The sequence below is a fragment of the Hemicordylus capensis genome, chromosome 7, assembly GCF_027244095.1.
Source record: "Hemicordylus capensis ecotype Gifberg chromosome 7, rHemCap1.1.pri, whole genome shotgun sequence".
In the NCBI taxonomy this organism is placed as follows: domain Eukaryota; kingdom Metazoa; phylum Chordata; class Lepidosauria; order Squamata; family Cordylidae; genus Hemicordylus; species Hemicordylus capensis.
Genome location: NC_069663.1, coordinates 9,772,432 through 9,791,509, shown reverse-complemented (window position 1 = coordinate 9,791,509; position 19,078 = coordinate 9,772,432). Strand labels below are relative to the sequence as shown.

Sequence of the window (19,078 nt, the reverse complement as noted above, 5' to 3'; positions counted from 1 at the left end):
GAACTATCTCCATAAATGAACTACAACTTGGCCAATGTGTCTAAATCCACTAAATTTATGTTCTACTCCAACAGCAAGCGAAGGATATTCCTTCAGAATCGGGCCCAGAGGCTCATCAACAAGCCATGACTTGCAGCCCATTTTGGCTTGCACATTATGCGGAGACCAGGAACATAGGAACATAGGAAGTTGCCATATACTGAGTCAGACCATAGGTCCATCTCGCTCAGTATTGTCTACACAGACTGGCAGCAGCTTCTCCAAGGTTACAGGCAGGAATCTCTCTCAGCCCTATCTTGGAGATGCCAGGGAAGGAACTTGGAGCCTAGATGCTCTTCCCAGAGCGGCTCCATCCCCTGAGGGGAATATCTTACAGCATTCAACACTTTAGTCTCCCTTTCATATGCGACCAGGGCGGATCCTGCTTAGCTTAAGGGGACAAGTCATGCTTGCTACCACAAGACCAGATCTCTTCCCGATGCCCCCAATTGCACTTACCCATACTATGTTATTGTTTTCTGGTGAATGTGGCCTGAAGATGCTGCCATCTAAGTGCGCAGAGTTTGTGTTCACAGTCAAAGGGGTTTTGGCAACGTTCTCAAGGTCTAAGAGGTTTCCTATGGTGACCACTGTATGTGAACAGAAATATGAGGGGTGGTTAAAATAAAGGAAAAGATTACACAAAAATGAAGAGAAGGAAAGAAACAAGTTATAGACTTCAGAACAGGACTCCATATTGAAAGGGTCACAGCAGAATCCTGCTGGCTCCACCAATTCCCAGGAAGTAAGTAAGTAAGTTGGTGGTCTACAAAACTGGGCTTGTCAACCCGAGGGTATCTTTTAATCTTGCAAGAGCCCCTACCCTTCTCCGGAGCCTGGAGAGGGGCAAGGGCCCTCCCTGATATCATGCTGAACCTTAGAGACATTCGGCGCAAGACAATAAGCTGGTTTGCACTGCCGTTAAAATCTGGGCCGTGGGCAAGTTACCCAGGATTGTGTGACTGTCAGAAATCGTATATTTTCCTCCAGCCCAGGTTGCTTCCAGCTTTTTACTGAGGGTGGAGGAAAGGAGAGCCCTCCCACCCTGATTGTTTTATTGTGAGAATCTGCCTGCTGCTCCTACCTTGGCAACCCACACCTGCATGGCAACCCTAGACATCTGGGCCCAGGCTATCAGCAAAGGATGCACTAGCCTTCAAAGTACCCTCTACGCAGCTAGAGCCGAAACAGCTTTGACGATGGGAAGCCGATGTGGCCGATGGGAGGGCAGCCACTGCCATCATGAGTCTTTTCCAGTCTGCTAGCAGTGCAAGCATGCTGGGAAGGTGCAGCCTTGGAGGAGCTTCCATAATGGAGTAGCAGCTCACCTGGACTCCTAAGCACCTCCAAGGAGTCATGCAAAAAGTCCAATTTTTTCCTCTCCGGAATGTCTCTGAAATTGGCACAAGATTATCGTAATTCTGCACCGTTCTTCAGGCTCTGGGGAAGGTTAGAAGCTCTCTCCAAAATTGCACTGGACCTCAGAAAGTAGCAATGTGTCTCAGTGCTTCTGAAGCTAATGCAACACACACACACACACACACACACACACACACACACACACACACACAAAACTGGGAAAGTGGGTTGGGGTTTCATTTCTCTGCCACTTCACTGGGCCTCTAAGGCACTTGGGGGGCTTTGAAAGCTTGTGGGACAGAGAGCAGATCTCGAGGAGGGGCTGTATCTTTGGTAAGTGTACATTTTGGTTGATCACCAAGACCAGCCAAATGTGTGGACGCTTGAAAAAAGTCATTTCAGACAACGTAAGACCCCCTCCTCCCCCCCGATTCCAGTCCACACTGCTTCAGCTAAAGATGCCGTTACTGCAATGCCGACATTTTTGTGATGAATACAATTCGTACAAATTATTTTAGGTAAACACACTTTTGCATTCAAGTCTCAATATGCCCTACTTTTCTTTATTCAAATAAGCATATATTTGAATTGCAGAAATCCTCAGCGATGCAAGGAGGCTGACAGCTTTTGTAGACAAATGGCAAAGGATCTACACAATGGTACAGAGGCAGTTCTTCTATAAGTCCAGGTGAGGAAGCCACACAGTTGGCAGAAGATCTGGGGACTACTCAAGGCGGCAGAAGGGGAGATGGATGGATGAGACCCATCATGAACACAATCAACTGGGAAGTTCTACTGTGAAAGCCAATTGAAATGAGCAGTGGGACTTGCATTGGAGAACTTACCAGTGAACAGTATTTCATGTTAATTAGCAATGAGTACGTGTGTGTGTGTGTGTGTGTGTGTTTGTGTGTGGTGGGGTGGCATTAGGATTTTCCACTGTAGATACCAAAATGTCTTAAGTCAATCCTATAGAGCAGGGGTCCTCACATTTGGGTCTCCAGATGTTGCTGGACTACAACTCCCATTTAGAGATGCGCACGAATTTGACCATGCACACTCGGGCGAGGTGTGTGTGGGGGTTCCTTTAAGGGACAGGGAGGGTGCTTTTTCCTCCCCCACCACATTTCACCTGCAGGCACTCTCCCCAAAATCGCTGGCTATAGGGCTGCAGCGTACCTCCTTGCAGTCCCGGTCAGCGTCAAGCCGGAAGTGCCTGACGTGTGGAAAATGTGGTGAAGGAGGTAAGAGCACCCTCCCTGTCCCTTAAAGACCACCCCCACCCGGCCGCCTCTGAAACGGCTCAAACACCGGACATCCGAACCAGTTTGTGCACATCTCTACTCCCATTATCTCCAGCCACAACGGCCTTCACCTAAACATTTGTTAAGTCACAGATAGAATGATAAGGGGACAAGTTCATATGTGGATTGCTAACGGGTTGAGAGACGGAAAACAGAGGGTAGGTATAAATGGAGAGTTTTCACAATGGAAGGAAGAAAGAAGTGGGATCCCCCAGGGATCTGTACTGGGACCGGTGCTTTTAAATTTATTCATAAATGAACTAGAAGCTGGGGTAAGTAGTGAGGTGGCCAAATTTGCAGGTGATACCAAACTCTTTCGGGTAGTGAAATCCAAAACGGATTGTGAGGAGCTCCAAAAGGATCTCTCCAGACTGGGTGAGTGGGCGACAAAGTGGCAAATGCGGTTCAATGTTGGCAAGTGTAAAGTGATGCACATTGGGACGAAAAACCCAAACTTCAAGTATACGCTGATGGGATCTGAGCTGTCGGTGACTGACCAGGAGAGGGATCTTGGGGTCGTGGTGGACAGCTCGTTGAAAGTGTCAACTCAATGTGCGGCAGCTGTGAAAAAGGCCAATTCCATGCTAGGGATCATTAGGAAGGGGATTGAAAATAAAACGGCTAATATTATAATGCCCTTATACAAAACTATGGTGCGGTCACACCTGAAGTACTGCGTACAATTCTGGTCACCACATCTAAAAAAGGACATTGTAGAACTGGAAAAGGTGCAGAAGAGGGCAACCAAGATGATCGTGGCCTAGAGCACCTTTCTTATGAGGCAAGGCTACAACACCTGGGGCTTTTTAGTTTAGAAAAAAGATGACTGCGGGGAGACATGATAGAGGTCTATAAAATAATGCATGGTGTGGACAAAGTGGATAGAGAGAAATACTTCTCCTTCTCATGTAACACTAGAACCAGGGTTCATCCCATGAAACTGATTACCAGGAAATCTAGGACCAACAAATGGAAGTACTTTTTCACACAACCCATAATCAACTTGTGGAATTCTCTGCCACAAGATGTGATGACAGCCAACAACCTGGATGGCTTTAAGAGGAGTTTGGATAACTTCATGGAGGGGAGGTCTATCGATAGCTACTAGTCGGAGGGCTACAGGCCACCTCCAGCCTCAAAGGTGGGATGCCTCTGAGTACCAGTTGCAGGGGAGTAACAGCAGGAGAGAAGGCATGCCTTCAACTCCTGCTGTAGGCTTCTCAGAGGCATCTGGCGGGCCACTGTGTGAGACCGGATGCTGGACTAGATGGGCCTTGGGCCTGATCCAGCAGGGCTGTTCTTACGTTCTTAATGTTCAGACTTCAAAATACTGGATCAATTCAAAGCAGAAGCCATTTTTAAGGGTTCTAAGATTCTGACCATGGAATATTATTCAGTGAAAAGAAAAAGGGGGGAAAACAGGAGGGAGAATAAAATGGATTCAAAACCATCAAGAAACCCCAAGATAATCCAAAACAAAACCACCAAATGTTGAATACTTAAGAAAGTCCACTCCCAGATGACTGGAAGGCCTGCTTGGCCCTCCATGCCTCTCTGTGTATGCACGTGCACACTCAGAGGCTTCTAAGATGTCATCAGGCATCAACGGTATTCATTGACACTGAGAGCCTGCACGGCTTGTGCGGGCTTGACCCACTCTCCCCGCACATGAGTATTCCACCCTCCTTGGGCAGCCAGATCGGCCGCCCACACGATTCCCGGCTCCATCATAGAGCCGGTAGGGGCGGCAGGGATCGGGGGCTGCCCAGCCCCTGGAAGTCCCAGAATGCCGTGCGCAAGTGCGTGGGGCATTCTGGGGAGTCTCCTGATACCGGGAGGCTTGTTGTAGCCTCCCAGTCGGGGGTCTCCTCATGAGTCACTGCAGCATCTCATGACCGAGAAAATGGGGTTAGCAGAGCACTCACTACGCTAACCCCATTTTAGGGGAGGGCTACTTTGGCGGGCTAGCCGCCGGTACACCACCAGGCTCTCCCGGTGGTTCTCCCGATGGGGGGAAAATGGGCTGGGCTCCTTTAGCTCGGTTCCGCCCCCTCACTGTGAGATCGGCAAGGAAGAGGGCAAACTGCTTTGTGAAAAGGGACTTGTGCATTGTCCTTGCCTTAATGCCTCACTGTTTGTATTAAGGCCAGGACAATGAGGAAGTCCCTTTTCGCAAAGCAGTTTGCCCTCTTCCACAAACTTGCACATGTGAGTGAAGAGTCACAGATGCAACGCTAGAGACACAACTTCTGTATGCCCCAGGGTCACCTACCACATGATGGTTTTTGGTGTAGTCCGTTCACACATTCAGGTGCCAGCTGTCGAGTGATAAGGAATCTGGCAAGAGACTTGCATGCACGTGTGAAGCAAGCCAACCATTTGTGGGCAGACTGCTCCCGGGCCCCAAACTGGAACATCCAACACCAACTGCAGAAGCCACTCTATTATACAGAAGAATGAACTCCTGACTCAAAGGTTAGAGTTGTGCACTGCTGCCCTCTGAATAAAAGGAGCGCAGGGAGCAGGAGGGCTAAGGAAGAGACATCTGACCAGTGTTCCCTCTAGCAGGGGTTCCCAGAGGTTGTGGACTACAACTCCCAGCATCCTCAGCAGCAAAAGCCTTTGCTTGGGGATTATGGGAATTGCAGTCAACAACATCTGGGACTCCCTGTTAGGGGGAAACTGCATCTGACATCTTTTGGAGCCACTGCTGCCAGTTAGGGCTGGAAGCTCGGAAACAGCTGGACCAGTGATCTGACTCAGTAGAAGACAGCTTCTCATACAACTCTACCATATCTCCTTTTAACAGCAATTATTTCCTTGATCACTTACAGCCTTTCGGAGAAGCAGAACTGTCTGAGCTTGGACTGCTGGTACCTTCTCCTTCCAAGATGGCCTTCTCCTGCTTCTCCTTCTCTGTTATGGAACAAGACAAAATGGATTCCTTGAGGCCGTTTCCTTGTGGCAATGTTTTTCAACATTCATCTCACCAACCAAAGGCAAGAGGCTTTCTCATACCCTGTAACAAGGTTTCCCAGTTTTAGGTCCCCACATGTGGTTGTTGTACTACTACGACTCCCATTAGCCCCAGTCGCAATGGCCAAAGGCCATTTGGAACTGGGGGGGGGGGGAGATGCATACAAAAACCACGCAGTGAACATTATGCATGAGTAAGCCCATTATTTCCAATGGGCCTATTCATGGGTAACAGATGCTGTGTGATTCCCCAAAGGGCTCACAATCTAAAAAGAAACATAAGACAGACACCAGCAACAGCCACTGGAGGTACTGTGCTCGGGGTGGATATAGGGCCCGTTACTGTGAATAGCCTGGTATTCAAGTCTATTCTCTCACCTCGTTGCTTTGGGCACCCTGCATCAATGCCTCCCTGGGTTAGACCCCACAAAGTCAGCTAATGGCTCTTAAAATATAATTTACAATTCAGCTAAAAAAAAAATTGTGCCAGGGATTCACAAACTTGGGTCCCCCGATGTTGTCAGACTACAAGTGCCATCATCCTCAGCCACAATGGCTTTTGGGAGTTGTAGTCCAACAAGCTGGTGGGACCCAAGTCTGAGAACCTCTGCCACACACTGATTACATGTCACATATATTAGGGCTGTTTTCATGACCCTAATCAGGGCGTTTTCCAGATTACCCGCTACAACAGTGGCACTACCTGTCTGCTAAGTATGCTTCCGCACTGCCTGTGTTTCAACATCGCAGTCCCTGCGCTGTCAGCAAGGTGCCGTTAACATTTCCGATGCCTTATTTCGGATTTTATCTTTGCGTCACAGTAGTGCAACCTTGTAAAAAAATAATAATAGCTGTCTTTTCCCGTTGTAGGAGGCTTGTACAAGCTAGAAAAGACTGCACCCACTGCTGGTGGCTTTGTGCAACACCCTTTCTTTACGGTTTCAAGATAATCCTGCCAAGCCAAAGTAAACTACCGCTGAACAGCATGTAATCTGGAAAGCGCCCAGGGTAGGAGAGCCGTGCACACTCCAGAGAGGTGGTGTTGAGTTTGCAAAGATCAAAGCAAGAGGAGGGGAGAGTAATCATTTAGGAGCTAGTAGGACGGGTGTGGTCAACCCATATTCAATCCCCAGCATTTTATCAAGGGTGGACGAAAAGCCATCCTACCCAGCTCCTGCCTCTCACACGGTCACTTTCCCCAACTCCCCCCCTTGCTTTTTGATGTCACATGACTATGGATTATGGATACACACAGCTCTCCTACCATGGATGGGTGCTCCTTCAACTCTGTTTAGGGTTGTGAGGACAGCTCCATTATCTTAGATATTCTTTCAACTCTTCTCTTAAGAAAAGAACCTAAAATGGGGTTCTCAAATTTGAGTCTCCAGATGCAGTTGGATTCCAACTCCCATCGTTCCCCACCCCAAAGGCCATGGTGGCTGGGGATGAGGGAGCTGTAGTTCAATAATAGCTGCACAACCCCTTAACTGCACAGATAATGCATCCCATCCCCACCTCTCAGATGCTGGCCTCACTCCAGCCATCTAAAGCCAGTTGAGGAACGGACCAGTCATATTAAAGGTAAAGTGTGCCATCAAGTCGATTTTGACTCCTGGTGCCCTCAGAGCCATGTGGTTCTCTTTTGGTAGAATACAGGAGGGGTTGACAATTGCCTCCTCCCACACAGCATGTGATGATACCTTTCAGCATCTTCCTATATCACTGCTGCCCAATATAGTAGCAGTGGGGATTCAAACCGGCAACCTTCTGCTTGTTAGTCAAGCATTTCCCCGCTGTGCCACTTAAGGTGACCCAGTCATATTAGGAGGTTGTAAATACCTGGCACCTAATGGCACAGCGGGGAAGTAACATGCCTAGGGAGCAAGAGGTAGCCGTTTCGAATCCCCGCTGGTATGTTTCCAAGATTATGGGAAACACCTATATTGGGCAGCAGCAATATAGGAAGGTGCTAAAAGGCATCATCTCATACTGAGCGGGAGATCGCGGGAGATCAAATTGGTAAACCCATTGTAAATTGTAAACTGCCCAGAGACGCATGTTTTGGGCAGTATAGAAATATTTTAAATAAAATAAATAAATAAAACTGACCAGAGACGCAAGTTATGGGCAGTATAGAAATATTTTAAAATAAATAAATAAATAAACAGACCCCTCCTACCAAAGACAACCACATGTGGTCGCCAGGAGACGACACCGACTCGACGGCACAACTTTACTTTAAATACCTGGCAGAAGGGGATTCCATTTGGAACATGCCTCCAAGCCCGCTCCCTTTCTTGACATGGCAGTAAAATCAAGAGGCCTCTTCTAGTCTTCCTTAGAAATGGGGGTACTGGAGGGGGAGCACAAAGGAGAAGAGGATTCCCAGAGAAATGAGGAAGAGAAATCTCTCTTTCTGCTCAGCCTTTCGCAGTTGCTGAAAAGCGTGCTGCAGACAGAGAGGCCGTTCAAGCTGGCATGACCCCAAGACTCGTGAAGACCATTCCAATCAAGCCTGCCGTCTGTTTGGCATGCTGCTGATGTGCAAGCAGCTGTAACCAGACCGCCACCGATAAAAGGACAGATGGTCTTTAGCTGTCAACACATCCTCCACTACGCATCTGCTCCTCCTCTCCTGCCTTAGAGAGCTCCTGCCTCAGAGCTGGCCAGGACAAGAAGACCCAGTCTTGAAGCATTTTTGCAGAGAGCTGGTCTTGTGGTAAAGGTAAGGTGTGCTGTCGAGTTGGTTTCAGCTCCGGGCACCCACAAAGCCCTGTGGTTTTCTTTGGTAGATACAGGAGGGGTTGACCATTGCCTCTTCCACACAGTATGAGATGATGCCTTTCAGCAACTTCCTATATTGCTGCTGCCCGATATAGGTGTTTCCCATAGTCTGGGGAATTTTTCTCCCTCTCACAACACTAGAACCAGGGGTCACCCCATGAAACTGAAGGTTGGGGAGTTTAGGGCCGACAAGCAGAAGTACTTTTTCACACAGCACATAATTAATCTATGGAATTCCTTGCCATGAGATGGGGTAATGGCCACCAGCTTAGATGGCTTTAAAAGGGGCTTAGACAGATTCATGGAGGACAGGTCTAGTCTGAGGGGCTTAGACAGATTCATGTCTAAGATTCATGGAGGACAGATTCATGGAGGACAGGTCTAGTCTGACCTGGGGCTTAGACAGATTCATGGAGGACAGGTCTAGTCTGAGGGGCTTAGACAGATTCATGTCTAAGATTCATGGAGGACAGATTCATAAGAGGACAGGTCTAGTCTGACCTGGGGCTTAGACAGATTCATGGAGGACAGGTCTAGTCTGGTCTAGTCTAGTCTAGGTCTAGACAGGTCTAAGGGGCTTAGACAGATTCATGGAGGACAGGTCTAGTCTGATGGCTGAGGGCCACCTCCAGCCTCTGGTGGGCCACTGTGTGAAACAGGATGCTGGACTAGATGGGCCTTGGGCCTGATTCAGCAGGGCTGTTCTTAAGGCAGCTTTCTCTGTTCCTTTGACTCTGTCCTTCCACTGAAGAATATTATCCATACAGCACTACTAACACGCCTCCTTGTCTGTGCAAGCCTCAGAAGAATTCTACTTCTAACTTAGAAACAAACCAAGATTGGACGTGAACAGATAGATTTTGGTTTAACCAACTTCTTTGAAATTGGTTAAACACAGGAACATAGATTAATTATGCACTGTGTGAACAAGTACTTCCTCTTGTTGGTCCTAAATTTCCCGACCTTCAGTTTCATGGGGTGACCCCTGGTTCCAGTGTTGTGAGAGAGGGAGAAAAATCTCTCTCTGTCCACCCTCTCCACTCCATGCATAATTTTACACACCTCAATCATGTCTCCCCTTAGTCGCCTCTTTTCCAAGGTAAAGAGCCCCAGATGCTGTAAGCCTCATAAGGAAGGTGCTCCAGGCCCCTGATCATTTTGTTTGCCCTCTTTTGCCCCTTTCCCAGTTCTACAGTATCTACAACATGTAGTCACGCATCCAAATACAAACCATGGTAGATGCTGTTTGGCAAAGGGGACAATTTGTGCTTACTGGCAGCAGCGATATAGGAAGATGCTGAAAGGCATCATCACATCCTGCGCGGGAGATGGCAATGGTAAACCCCTCCAGTATTCTACCAAAGACAACCGCAGGGCTCTGTGGGTGCCAGGAGTCAACACTGATTCAACAGCACACATTACCTGTTCCGCAAGACCAGCTCTCCTCCCCCACTTTCCCCCTCCCCCACTTTTTTTTTAAAGTTTCCTGGGAGAAAGGAAAAACCGATGCCCCAAACCATGTGAATTTATTTGTTGTTCAGTTTTTAGACTGCCTTTCATAATGCATCTCAAGGCGGTTTACAAAAGTTAAAAATACAATGAAATTCTATAAATGTTACATTTAAAGGCTTAAAATCAACCAAACATTAAAACCATAGAACGCCGAGAAACAATGAGAAACAAGCGCAAGAAAGCGGAGAAACCTGGAGTCTCTAGGGAGTAAAAGTCTGAGTAAATAAAAAAGTCTTTAGTTGTTTTTTAAAAGCAGTCACAGTTGTCGCAGAGCGAATGTTTACTGGGAGAGCATTCCAGAGTCTGGGGGCAACGACAGAGAAGGCCCTGTTGTGTGCACAACTTCTTGTGTGCACAACAATCTAGCCTCTCTCAGTGTCGGCACACAGAACCAAGGCCCGCCTGACGATCTTGTTGGGCAAGCAGAAACCCTTGGAAGCAAGTGGTCCTTCAGGTATCCAGGCCCCAAGCCATTAAGGGCTTTAAAGGTAATAACCAGCACCTTGAATTGGATCCGGAAACAAATTAGCAACCAGTGCAGCTCTTTCAGAATAGGTGTAATATGCTCTGAGCGAGCAGTTCCAGAGAGAACCCCGGCAGGTTGCATTCTGCAACAACTGAAGCATCCAAATATTTTTCAAGGGCAGCCCCACGTAGAGCGCATTGCAGTAATCCAGCCACGACGCAACTAAGACACGGGTAATCGTGGCCAGATCTGCCTTCTCGGGAATATACTGGAAAAGGAAGGCATAGAAGACGCAGACTCGCACACTCACCTTCCTTGGATGCTTGCCAAAATTCAAACGCTACTTTGAACGCCTGAGCAACTGTGAGGGTGACGGCTTGCGCCTGGGGAAAAAAGAAGATACAACAGTGATTATAATGGCACGTTAATAGACAGCTCCTCGTGTAGATTTAAATCATTTGGAGTCTCTGCTCAGCTGAGAGATGTTAAGACAGGAACTTGTTCCTCGTTCTACAGCTCTACACGTCCCATGGCTCTGTTCAAGGTTTAGTTTAATATTGATGTTAGGAGGATCGCTTACCGGGTATAGAGAAAGACGGTTACGGTCCACCAAAAGTGAATTCACACTGTCATTTCAGGGGGCTTATATTCAGTCCGGCAATTACCCTTTTTGGACAGCTGACTGAACAAGTCCCTAATAAAGCCGACATCTGAACTCTTCACCAAGTACATATCTAGACACTAATTGGCCATACCACTACAGGCAGCCATTCTGAAGCACGCTTAATGGCAGGGTAACTGGTTGTGACATATTTGGGGGCTAAATGGTAATGGGGGAGACACCGATTCCTGATCCAGAAGAACCCTGTCTTTGGAGCAAAAGCTGCCTCAAAAACAACAAAGGGTATTTTGCCCACAAACCCCCTTGCTCAAGTTACTCCGGCAATGAAGATACTGAAGGCCGATTCACACACATTATGTTCAACACTCATATGATGAGCGATCTGTACACAGGTACAGTCATTCATATGTTATGCTGAACGCAGGTCCAGAAGTTGTTGTAAGTTGACTGCGGTCACAGATATTAACAAACAATCACAATTAATAGCATTAATAAGAAAATTCAAGGAATTTCAAAGTTTACAAAATCACAAACTGTTCAAATTACTGATACAGTCTTTACGGAGCTTCGACACCACAAAAAAGAACTTTGCCACATTATCTGAAATTACAGGTTTAAAATTGGTCAGCATAATTTCCAAATAAAAATGGTCTGTGTGACCAGGATAAATGGCTAAAATAGGAGCAATAAATTTGGTGCAAGTGTCCTTATAAAACTGGCAATAAAGAATAACATGGGTGATAGACTCTATATCCCCTGAGCCACAAGGGTAACAGAGCTGATCATAAGGAAGTCGTTTGAATTTACCATCAAGTACTGCTGAGGGGAGAACGTTCAATCGCACGAGGGTCAAAAATCTCCTAAATTTTGGTACCAAGATCTGGTCTAAATATTCAGCCGGTTAATAGTTAAAAGTTTGAGAAACTAAGTATATTCCCTTGGGTAGCCGTGTGGACTCCTCTTGAAAATCTATATCTTGGAGCCATCAGAGGTACAGTCATTCATATGTTATGCTGAACGCAGGTCCAGAAGTATACTTCCTATCTGTACCATGCAGTGATCCAGGTTCACTTTTTAAAAGAACACAGGTATAGTCATTCACACAAACACATGTATGAGTGCACAGACATCTGTATACTCATACAGCATGATATCTGAATTGGGCTTGAGTTTATTATTTATATAGTGCGTTCCTTTATGCTTGCCCAGTGCTTCACATAATTATTTCAGTAACTGTCACACAACCATCTGACAAGCCAGGTCAGATGGGAGAAGGGGGAGGAGGCTTGAGGCTTAGCCACAATCTATTTGGCTTGTGACCTAGCAGGTCACAGGCAGTCCACAGGCCTTGGAGCCTGCTTAGGGTAACATCTGTAACAGGGATTTCCCAGATGCTGGTGACTACAACTCCCAGAATCCCCAGCTGCAATGGCCTTTGGCTGAGGATGGTGAGATTTGTAGTCAGCAACATCTGGGAATCCCTGTTAGAGGGAACACTGCTACCAGGTAGGCAGGCAGCAAACACATGAGCCTGGTGGGCTGCCATATATGGCTGTATGGCCGTCCTTGGGCTAGATAGCACAAAGTGGGCAGGGCTGAGTTTTCCAAAGCTCACGGACATCTCTCTGTATCAGCCTCCCAGCCGTTAATATAGGAACCACAGTGGCCTACTTTAAAAGATGGTAGTGTGGATTATTGAGATAGTGATGTGAAGTCCTTTAAGCTCCTAGGGAAATGTGCTGTAAAGCCAAAGTTCCATTGTTGAAATAACTTCCTATTTCATGTTTTGGTAAATGTTCCTTTAACTGGATTGCTATTTTCATAAATGTTACAGAATCGCACTCAGGTATGCCAGCGGGTGGTGGTGTGGTGGAATCAAGCATGACAGCTATTCTCAAAGCTAGGATTCCCTCCGCCCCCCATACACACTTTCCTCATTTCCATAATACATCCTGTTTTTCTCATGCCTCTTCACACAAGCTTGTGCATTTTAATTTTTCATTAACCGGTCTACAGATACAGTGACATAATTAAAAGAATAAACCATGGTTCCATAGCTCACATTCCTCAGTTATGATCCTAAATTAATCCTGCGTTGCATGGTGCCATAATAGCTCTAGGGGTGTGTTTATGTCAATGAGGTTTCTTTTGGGCAACAGGGTTATAGGGTATTTAAGAGAACGTCTTCTTCATCATGAACCCCACCGCCCACTGAGATCATCAGGAGAGGTCCGTCTGTATTTGCCACCAGCTCGTCTGATGGCTACTCAGGGAGGGGCCTTCTCTGTTGCTGCCCTGAGGCTTTGGAATGCGCTCCCTAGTGAAATAAGAGCCTCCCCATCTCTGACAATTTTTAAAAAGTCTCTAAAGACACATCTGTTGACCCAGGCTTTTAACTGATATTGTTTTAATGTTTTTAGAATATTGTTTTTAAAATTGTTTTTAAATTGCTGTGTTTTTAAGTTTTGTTTTGTTTTCAACTAACATTTTATCTTTGTTTTTATCTGGTTGTGAACCGCCCAGAGACGTAAGTTTTGGGCGGTATAAAAATATGTTAAAATAAACAAACAAACAAACAAACAAATAAATAAATAATAGTGTCACTCTGCTACCCTTCTTTCCATATAGGGCTCCCCGATGTATTACAGAATGATCTGGTTCTGGGCTGGAGTCCTGCAGCCTGGAACTTCCCTGGAAAAGACCCACACGCTGCAAGCTATTCCCCTCGGCATCAGCTTCTGCCAGGACCTCCCTATGTGAATGTTGACACAGGCAGGCCAACCTGCTCTACCTGGGTGTGGCTTCTTCATGCCCGTTTCTACCTAGGCTCAGGTGGACTTCATTGGAGCCAATCTACCGCCAGGTTTCTCTGGGTCCTAGAGCCCTGTCTACTTGCAAGGAAACTGGTGACCCATTGGTAGTCCCTAAAACCAAAGCACCCCAACTATGATAGGCAGGGCTGTCCCTAGAGGGGTTCGGGGCCCAGGCTAATTGGGTATGTGGCCCCAGCATGGTGCAGAGATGCAGGGCCCCGGCAAGGCAGTGACAACATAGTCATGCTGCTCTCCTGAAAGGACACCCCCCCAAAGAAGAAGAAGAAGAAGAAGAAGAAGAAGAAGAAGAAGAAGAAGAAGAAGAAGAAGAAGAAAGGCAGAGAAAATTGGGGTCCCTGCTAGTTCCCTGTGCTGCAATCACCTGTCCCCACTGTCAGTTTCTGGAAGGCAGAGTGAAGCTGAGCCTAGCAGTGGAGAGCTGGGTAGTGGGAGGCCGGCACTGGCAGGCAAGAGCGTTGGGCAGGCAGGCAAGAAGAGCAGCTGGGTCTCGTCCTCCCAGATATGGATGGAGGGCTGGATGGATAACAGCCAGTGCTCCCTGCAAAAGGGATTCTCAGATGTTGTTGAGTACGACTCCCAGCACCCCCAGCTACAGTGGCCTCTGGCTGGGGATCATGGGTGCTGTGATTGATTGATTGATTGATTAAGTGCCGTCAAGTTGGTGTCGACTCTTAGCGACCACATAGCTAGATTCTCTCCAGGATGATCTGTCTTCAGCTTGGCCTTTAAGGTCCCTCAGTGGTGCATTCATTGCTGTCATAATCGAGTCCATCCACCTTGCTGCTGGTCGTCCTCTTCTTCTCTTTCCTTCCACTTTCCCCAGCATTATAGACTTCTCAAGGAGCTGGGTCTTTGCATAGGTCACTTCGCATGGGTGCTGTAGTCAACAAGATTTGGGAATCCCTGTGTGTGTGCCTTCGCCCCTCTGCCTGCCTCCCCTCTCTGTCCCTCCCCTCACTCAGCCAGGACCACAGTCGCAATGTGGCCAGATCCCCAGGGACTTTTAAACACAGTAGGCTTTACCGAGGGGTTACTGGGAGGCTTTACTGTGAACTTGATGTTGTCCCCCAAAACCGATGCATAGTGGATTTTTTAAAAACCCGGATATAAATCAGGCGACACCCTAATGCGCGGTGAATTGCTCCCCAATAACCCGCAGGGACTTCGGGGTAAATCTGGCCGATATATGAACACACTTTCTCCATTCCAGGAGAGATGCGAGTTAAAGGGCTTGTGTGAAAATCTCCCAGGCTGTGCTTGCACTAGGGACAGGGAGATTCCCAGCTGGAAATTGCCGTGGGGCAGGGCAGAGGTGGGGCTTGAGGCAATGCCCTGATCTCCACCCCACGCCACAAGGACAGCAATGAATGCAGAGCTCACACGCCCTCATTTGAAAGTTTGAGCCATTCACGTCTTGGGAAGACAAGCAATCGTTTCTTTATGATGGGTGGGGAAAATAACCCTTTTTGAATATGGTAATTAACTATGAAACTCCTCACAGCTGCTTACAATTTCAGCTGCCACATTTCAAATCAAGTTTAATGGACCCAGATACTGTTGAGAATTGCCCAGGGGCTAAAAATATAGACTAATTATATGCCAGAGATGGAAAACGAGACATATATTCAGGGGTCCACGCCCCCAAGATATAATATACCCCCCTACTCATATTCTTGTAACATCAGATTAGCATGCATTCATTTTCGCCTGCAGGCAAACGGAAGGGAGAAAGAGCTCTTTCTGCAACAAAAATGTCTTCAAGAACATAGGGAGAGCACTGCTGAGCATGGAAATGAATGGTGAAAAGGTTTTTCCTCATAAAGCAGCTGTGACCGAAGGGGGCATTTTAAGAGAGATTCAGCAGGTGGGAGGAGGCAAATTAACTCTCCCCCAGCCTGCCGCTTCTCATCTGCCAATGCTTGCCTCCTGCTGTTTTTGATCACATTTTTTCTTCTCTAGCAGGGTTTTGAATCCTGAAGGAAGACTGCACGTGTCTGTGCGTGGGTCAGGTGAGGCCTCAAGGCAACTGGAGGCATGCGCTCACCGAATAAAAGGAGCTGCTGAGCCAGCAAAAGGCCGTGCCAGCTGCATGACATAGCAGTGTCCCCTGTAACAGGGATTTCCAGATGTTATTGACTACAACTCCCATCACCCCCAACCAAAGGCCACCAAAGCTGGGGGTGATGGGAGTTGTAGTCAACAACATCTGGAAATCCCTGCTACAGGGACCACTGGCCAGCAAAAGCCCTGCCTCTCCCTGGATCTTCAGGGCAGCCCTGCTCCTGATGGGTGCCTGAACTGGCCTCCCCCTTCTCCTGAGTATTAATAATAATAATAATAATTATTATTATTATTATAGGAACATAGGAAACTGCCATATACTGAGTCAGACCATTGGTCTATCTAGTCTCCCATTCATATGCAACCAGGACAGACCCTGCTTAGCTATGGGGTCTAGTAATTTGCTTTGAGGCTTCATTAGAACTCCTCCCAGTTATACTGTGTGAGGAACAAACCTGCCTCGCAGGCTCGGCAAAGGACTCTTAAAACAGAATCGCAAAGCAGGCGTGAAAATTGAGTTCACTCCCAAAGTGTCAGCCCAACGCCATCCGTCTCCCAGCATATTAGCTAGGTGTTTCATTTGCAAACATCAGTTTCTGACACATGCTGTTGCTCTCGACTTGTGTCCTAAGATTTGCATCTTTTTAGCAAGGTGATTAAACTCTTCCTAGGAAGCAGCCAGGGGAGTAACTAGTCATTTCTAAGCCCAGGGCAAGCTCTCAATTCTGCATTCGCTTAGCCCCTGGGGGAAATGGCACTGGTCCAAGTGGAGAATGGATATGGATTTTGTTAAGAAGTAGATACTTGCTGCAATTCTAAGCACTTACTGTTCAGACTGCTCTTGCTGAGAAACCAGTGTGTGTGTGTGTGTGGGCGGGGGGTGGGGGGACGACAAGATCTGCTGGTTCATGCCTCCTCCAATTTTCATCTTCCCTACAAACAGTATTCAAGGGCTGGATGTGCTTTACTGTGCTAGACTACAGGCACAAGGCCAATGAAAATCTGCAATAGGGCTGCTTTGCCTGGCCTGCTGCCCTCGCTAAGCCTCTGAGCAAGCCAATATCGAGCTTTTCATCTACCACAACCTGCTTCATTTGTTCCACATTTAAAAACAAAACATTATTTAACATTTTCAACAGGCACCTTGACAGTTCCTGTGAAGAACAACAGGCCTGTCTGTTTCATTTGTTATTTTCCTATGTGAGCAAAGCCAAAGTCATTACGGAAGTGCTAAATCTGTGTTGTGGATGGGCTTGTAGTTCAGTGGAAGAGCATCTGCTCTGCTTGCAGAAGGCACCAAATTCACTACCTGGCAGCATCTCCCGGAGTGTTCCCAGAAGGCGGTTTTACTTTGATGAACCACAGAAGGGCAAGTGTGCGTTCACATACCGTCCAGCTTTAAGTCAAAGTCCCAGAGAGCTATTGGGGAGCACTCTGTACATGATTCGGGTTTTGCTCGCCAAACATCTGCATACACATTTGATTGTGGTCGGCAATTTCAATGCTCGGGCTGGCCTAGATGATTTCACTTTATTTAGAAAATTTCACCAGTTCCCTACATCTTTACCTATGACCTCCCCGTTCCCCGTGAGATAGTCCAAAGATGTAACATGCAATGCTCGTGGTTTAGACCTTTTGTTATTATGTCATAAGGCAGAACTATTTTTAAGAAGAACAGAATTCTTTGTTTGCGACCCAAAGTCAGCATAACATCATAAACAAAACATCTCATAACATAGGAAGATACAATTGGAAAAAGGAAATATGTAAATATATAGATAAATATCCATGAATAATTAATCAATAAAAATTTTAAAATTAATCAAGGAAAAGCTCGCTGCCGTAACAATACTGCAATAGAACAGAATCTGGCCACCTTAAAGGTGACATCTAAAGTTCTATCCGCAAGAAGATAAGAAACATAAAAATCTCCTGATTTTTACTTTTTCACTGTCTTACTTAACGGTGCCGTCCCGTCCGACTTTCCTGCAGAATTCACTCATTCGTTGGGCCCCAAACCCTCATTGCTTGACTACGTAGCTGTTACTTATAGCTTGGCCCAGTGGGTGAGCAATTTTCGAGTTCTCCTCTGCTCTAAGAGTGACCACTTCCCAATGCTTCTGACTCTTGGGCTGAAGGGCGGGACACACTCAGTTGGTACTCAGGTGTCATGCCCAGATCAGGGCTGGGTTCCCCAAAAGGTAAGATGGTTGGAGGCTCAAGCTAGGCGACTTACTTTTTGCATCTGTTTTTAGGCAAATTCAAAACATCAATTCACTTCACCCCTCTTAATCCCGCGGTAAAGCCTGCTGTCTGGGAAAGCAGCCAATAGGCCTGGGACAGATTCCTGCCCAAAACTTTGGAGACCCGCTGCTGGTTGGTGTAGATAATATACTGATTAGAGGGACCAATGTTCAGACTCAGTCTAAGGAAGCTCCCTAGGTTCCTGTGTTCTACTCCAGGCTGCTCATAGAGGCTCACAGAACTGAATGCTTCTCCATATTAAATGCCCACCCCCATACAAAATTAGATGTCACGCAGCGTTCTCAACAGTCCTGCATTATACGGGAAGTATCGTATTGTATCGGAGGCAAAAATCTCTTGTCTCGAACGGGATGCCAGAGCCTGTTGCTCTCCCTCATCCTCAATGAATTTGCATCGAGCCCTTTGAAGTCTGGGTGAAGTCCATATTATCATGTAAAAGGAACAACAAAGTCCACAAAAGAAGCCCCAGTTGCTCTGCAAACGTGCAGGAGCAATTGCCTGGTTTTATTTACATCTGGCAAGTTGCTAAATGTTTACTTATCAAATGTAAATAGACCTACAGACTCCTGTTAGCCGACTCACCACTTCTGGCAGATTAAAAAAAGCCTTTCAGTGAGGCTTTCAGTGGGGAAGGTGGGGGGTGTAGTGTGCGTAAACCTGGGGGATTCTCTTAATTCTTCACTTGCGCTCTGTCTACATGGGATGGTCTGTGTGAACAAGAAGCTTTGTGAAATCATGGGGCTTGTTTTGTTGTCGTTTTTTTTTTACAAATGAATTGCTACTCAGTCTTCTATTATTATTAGGCTTCTATTATTATTATATAATAACAACAACAACAACAACAACATTTATAACC

The 19,078-nt window shown here is 46.8% G+C and overlaps 1 protein-coding gene across 1 annotated transcript in view; it reads right to left on the bottom strand.

Moving 5' to 3' along the window:
• The window catches only part of LDLRAP1 (low density lipoprotein receptor adaptor protein 1), a 118,620-nt gene that overhangs the window by 16,655 nt on the left and 82,887 nt on the right, over window positions 1–19,078 (bottom strand). The window contains exons 5-7 of the mRNA XM_053268711.1: window positions 10,751–10,823; window positions 5,535–5,618; window positions 499–629 (exon numbers count right to left, since the gene is read on the bottom strand). Coding sequence (XP_053124686.1) covers window positions 499–629; window positions 5,535–5,618; window positions 10,751–10,823 — 288 coding nt within the window. The remainder of the gene's footprint in view (window positions 1–498; window positions 630–5,534; window positions 5,619–10,750; window positions 10,824–19,078) is intronic.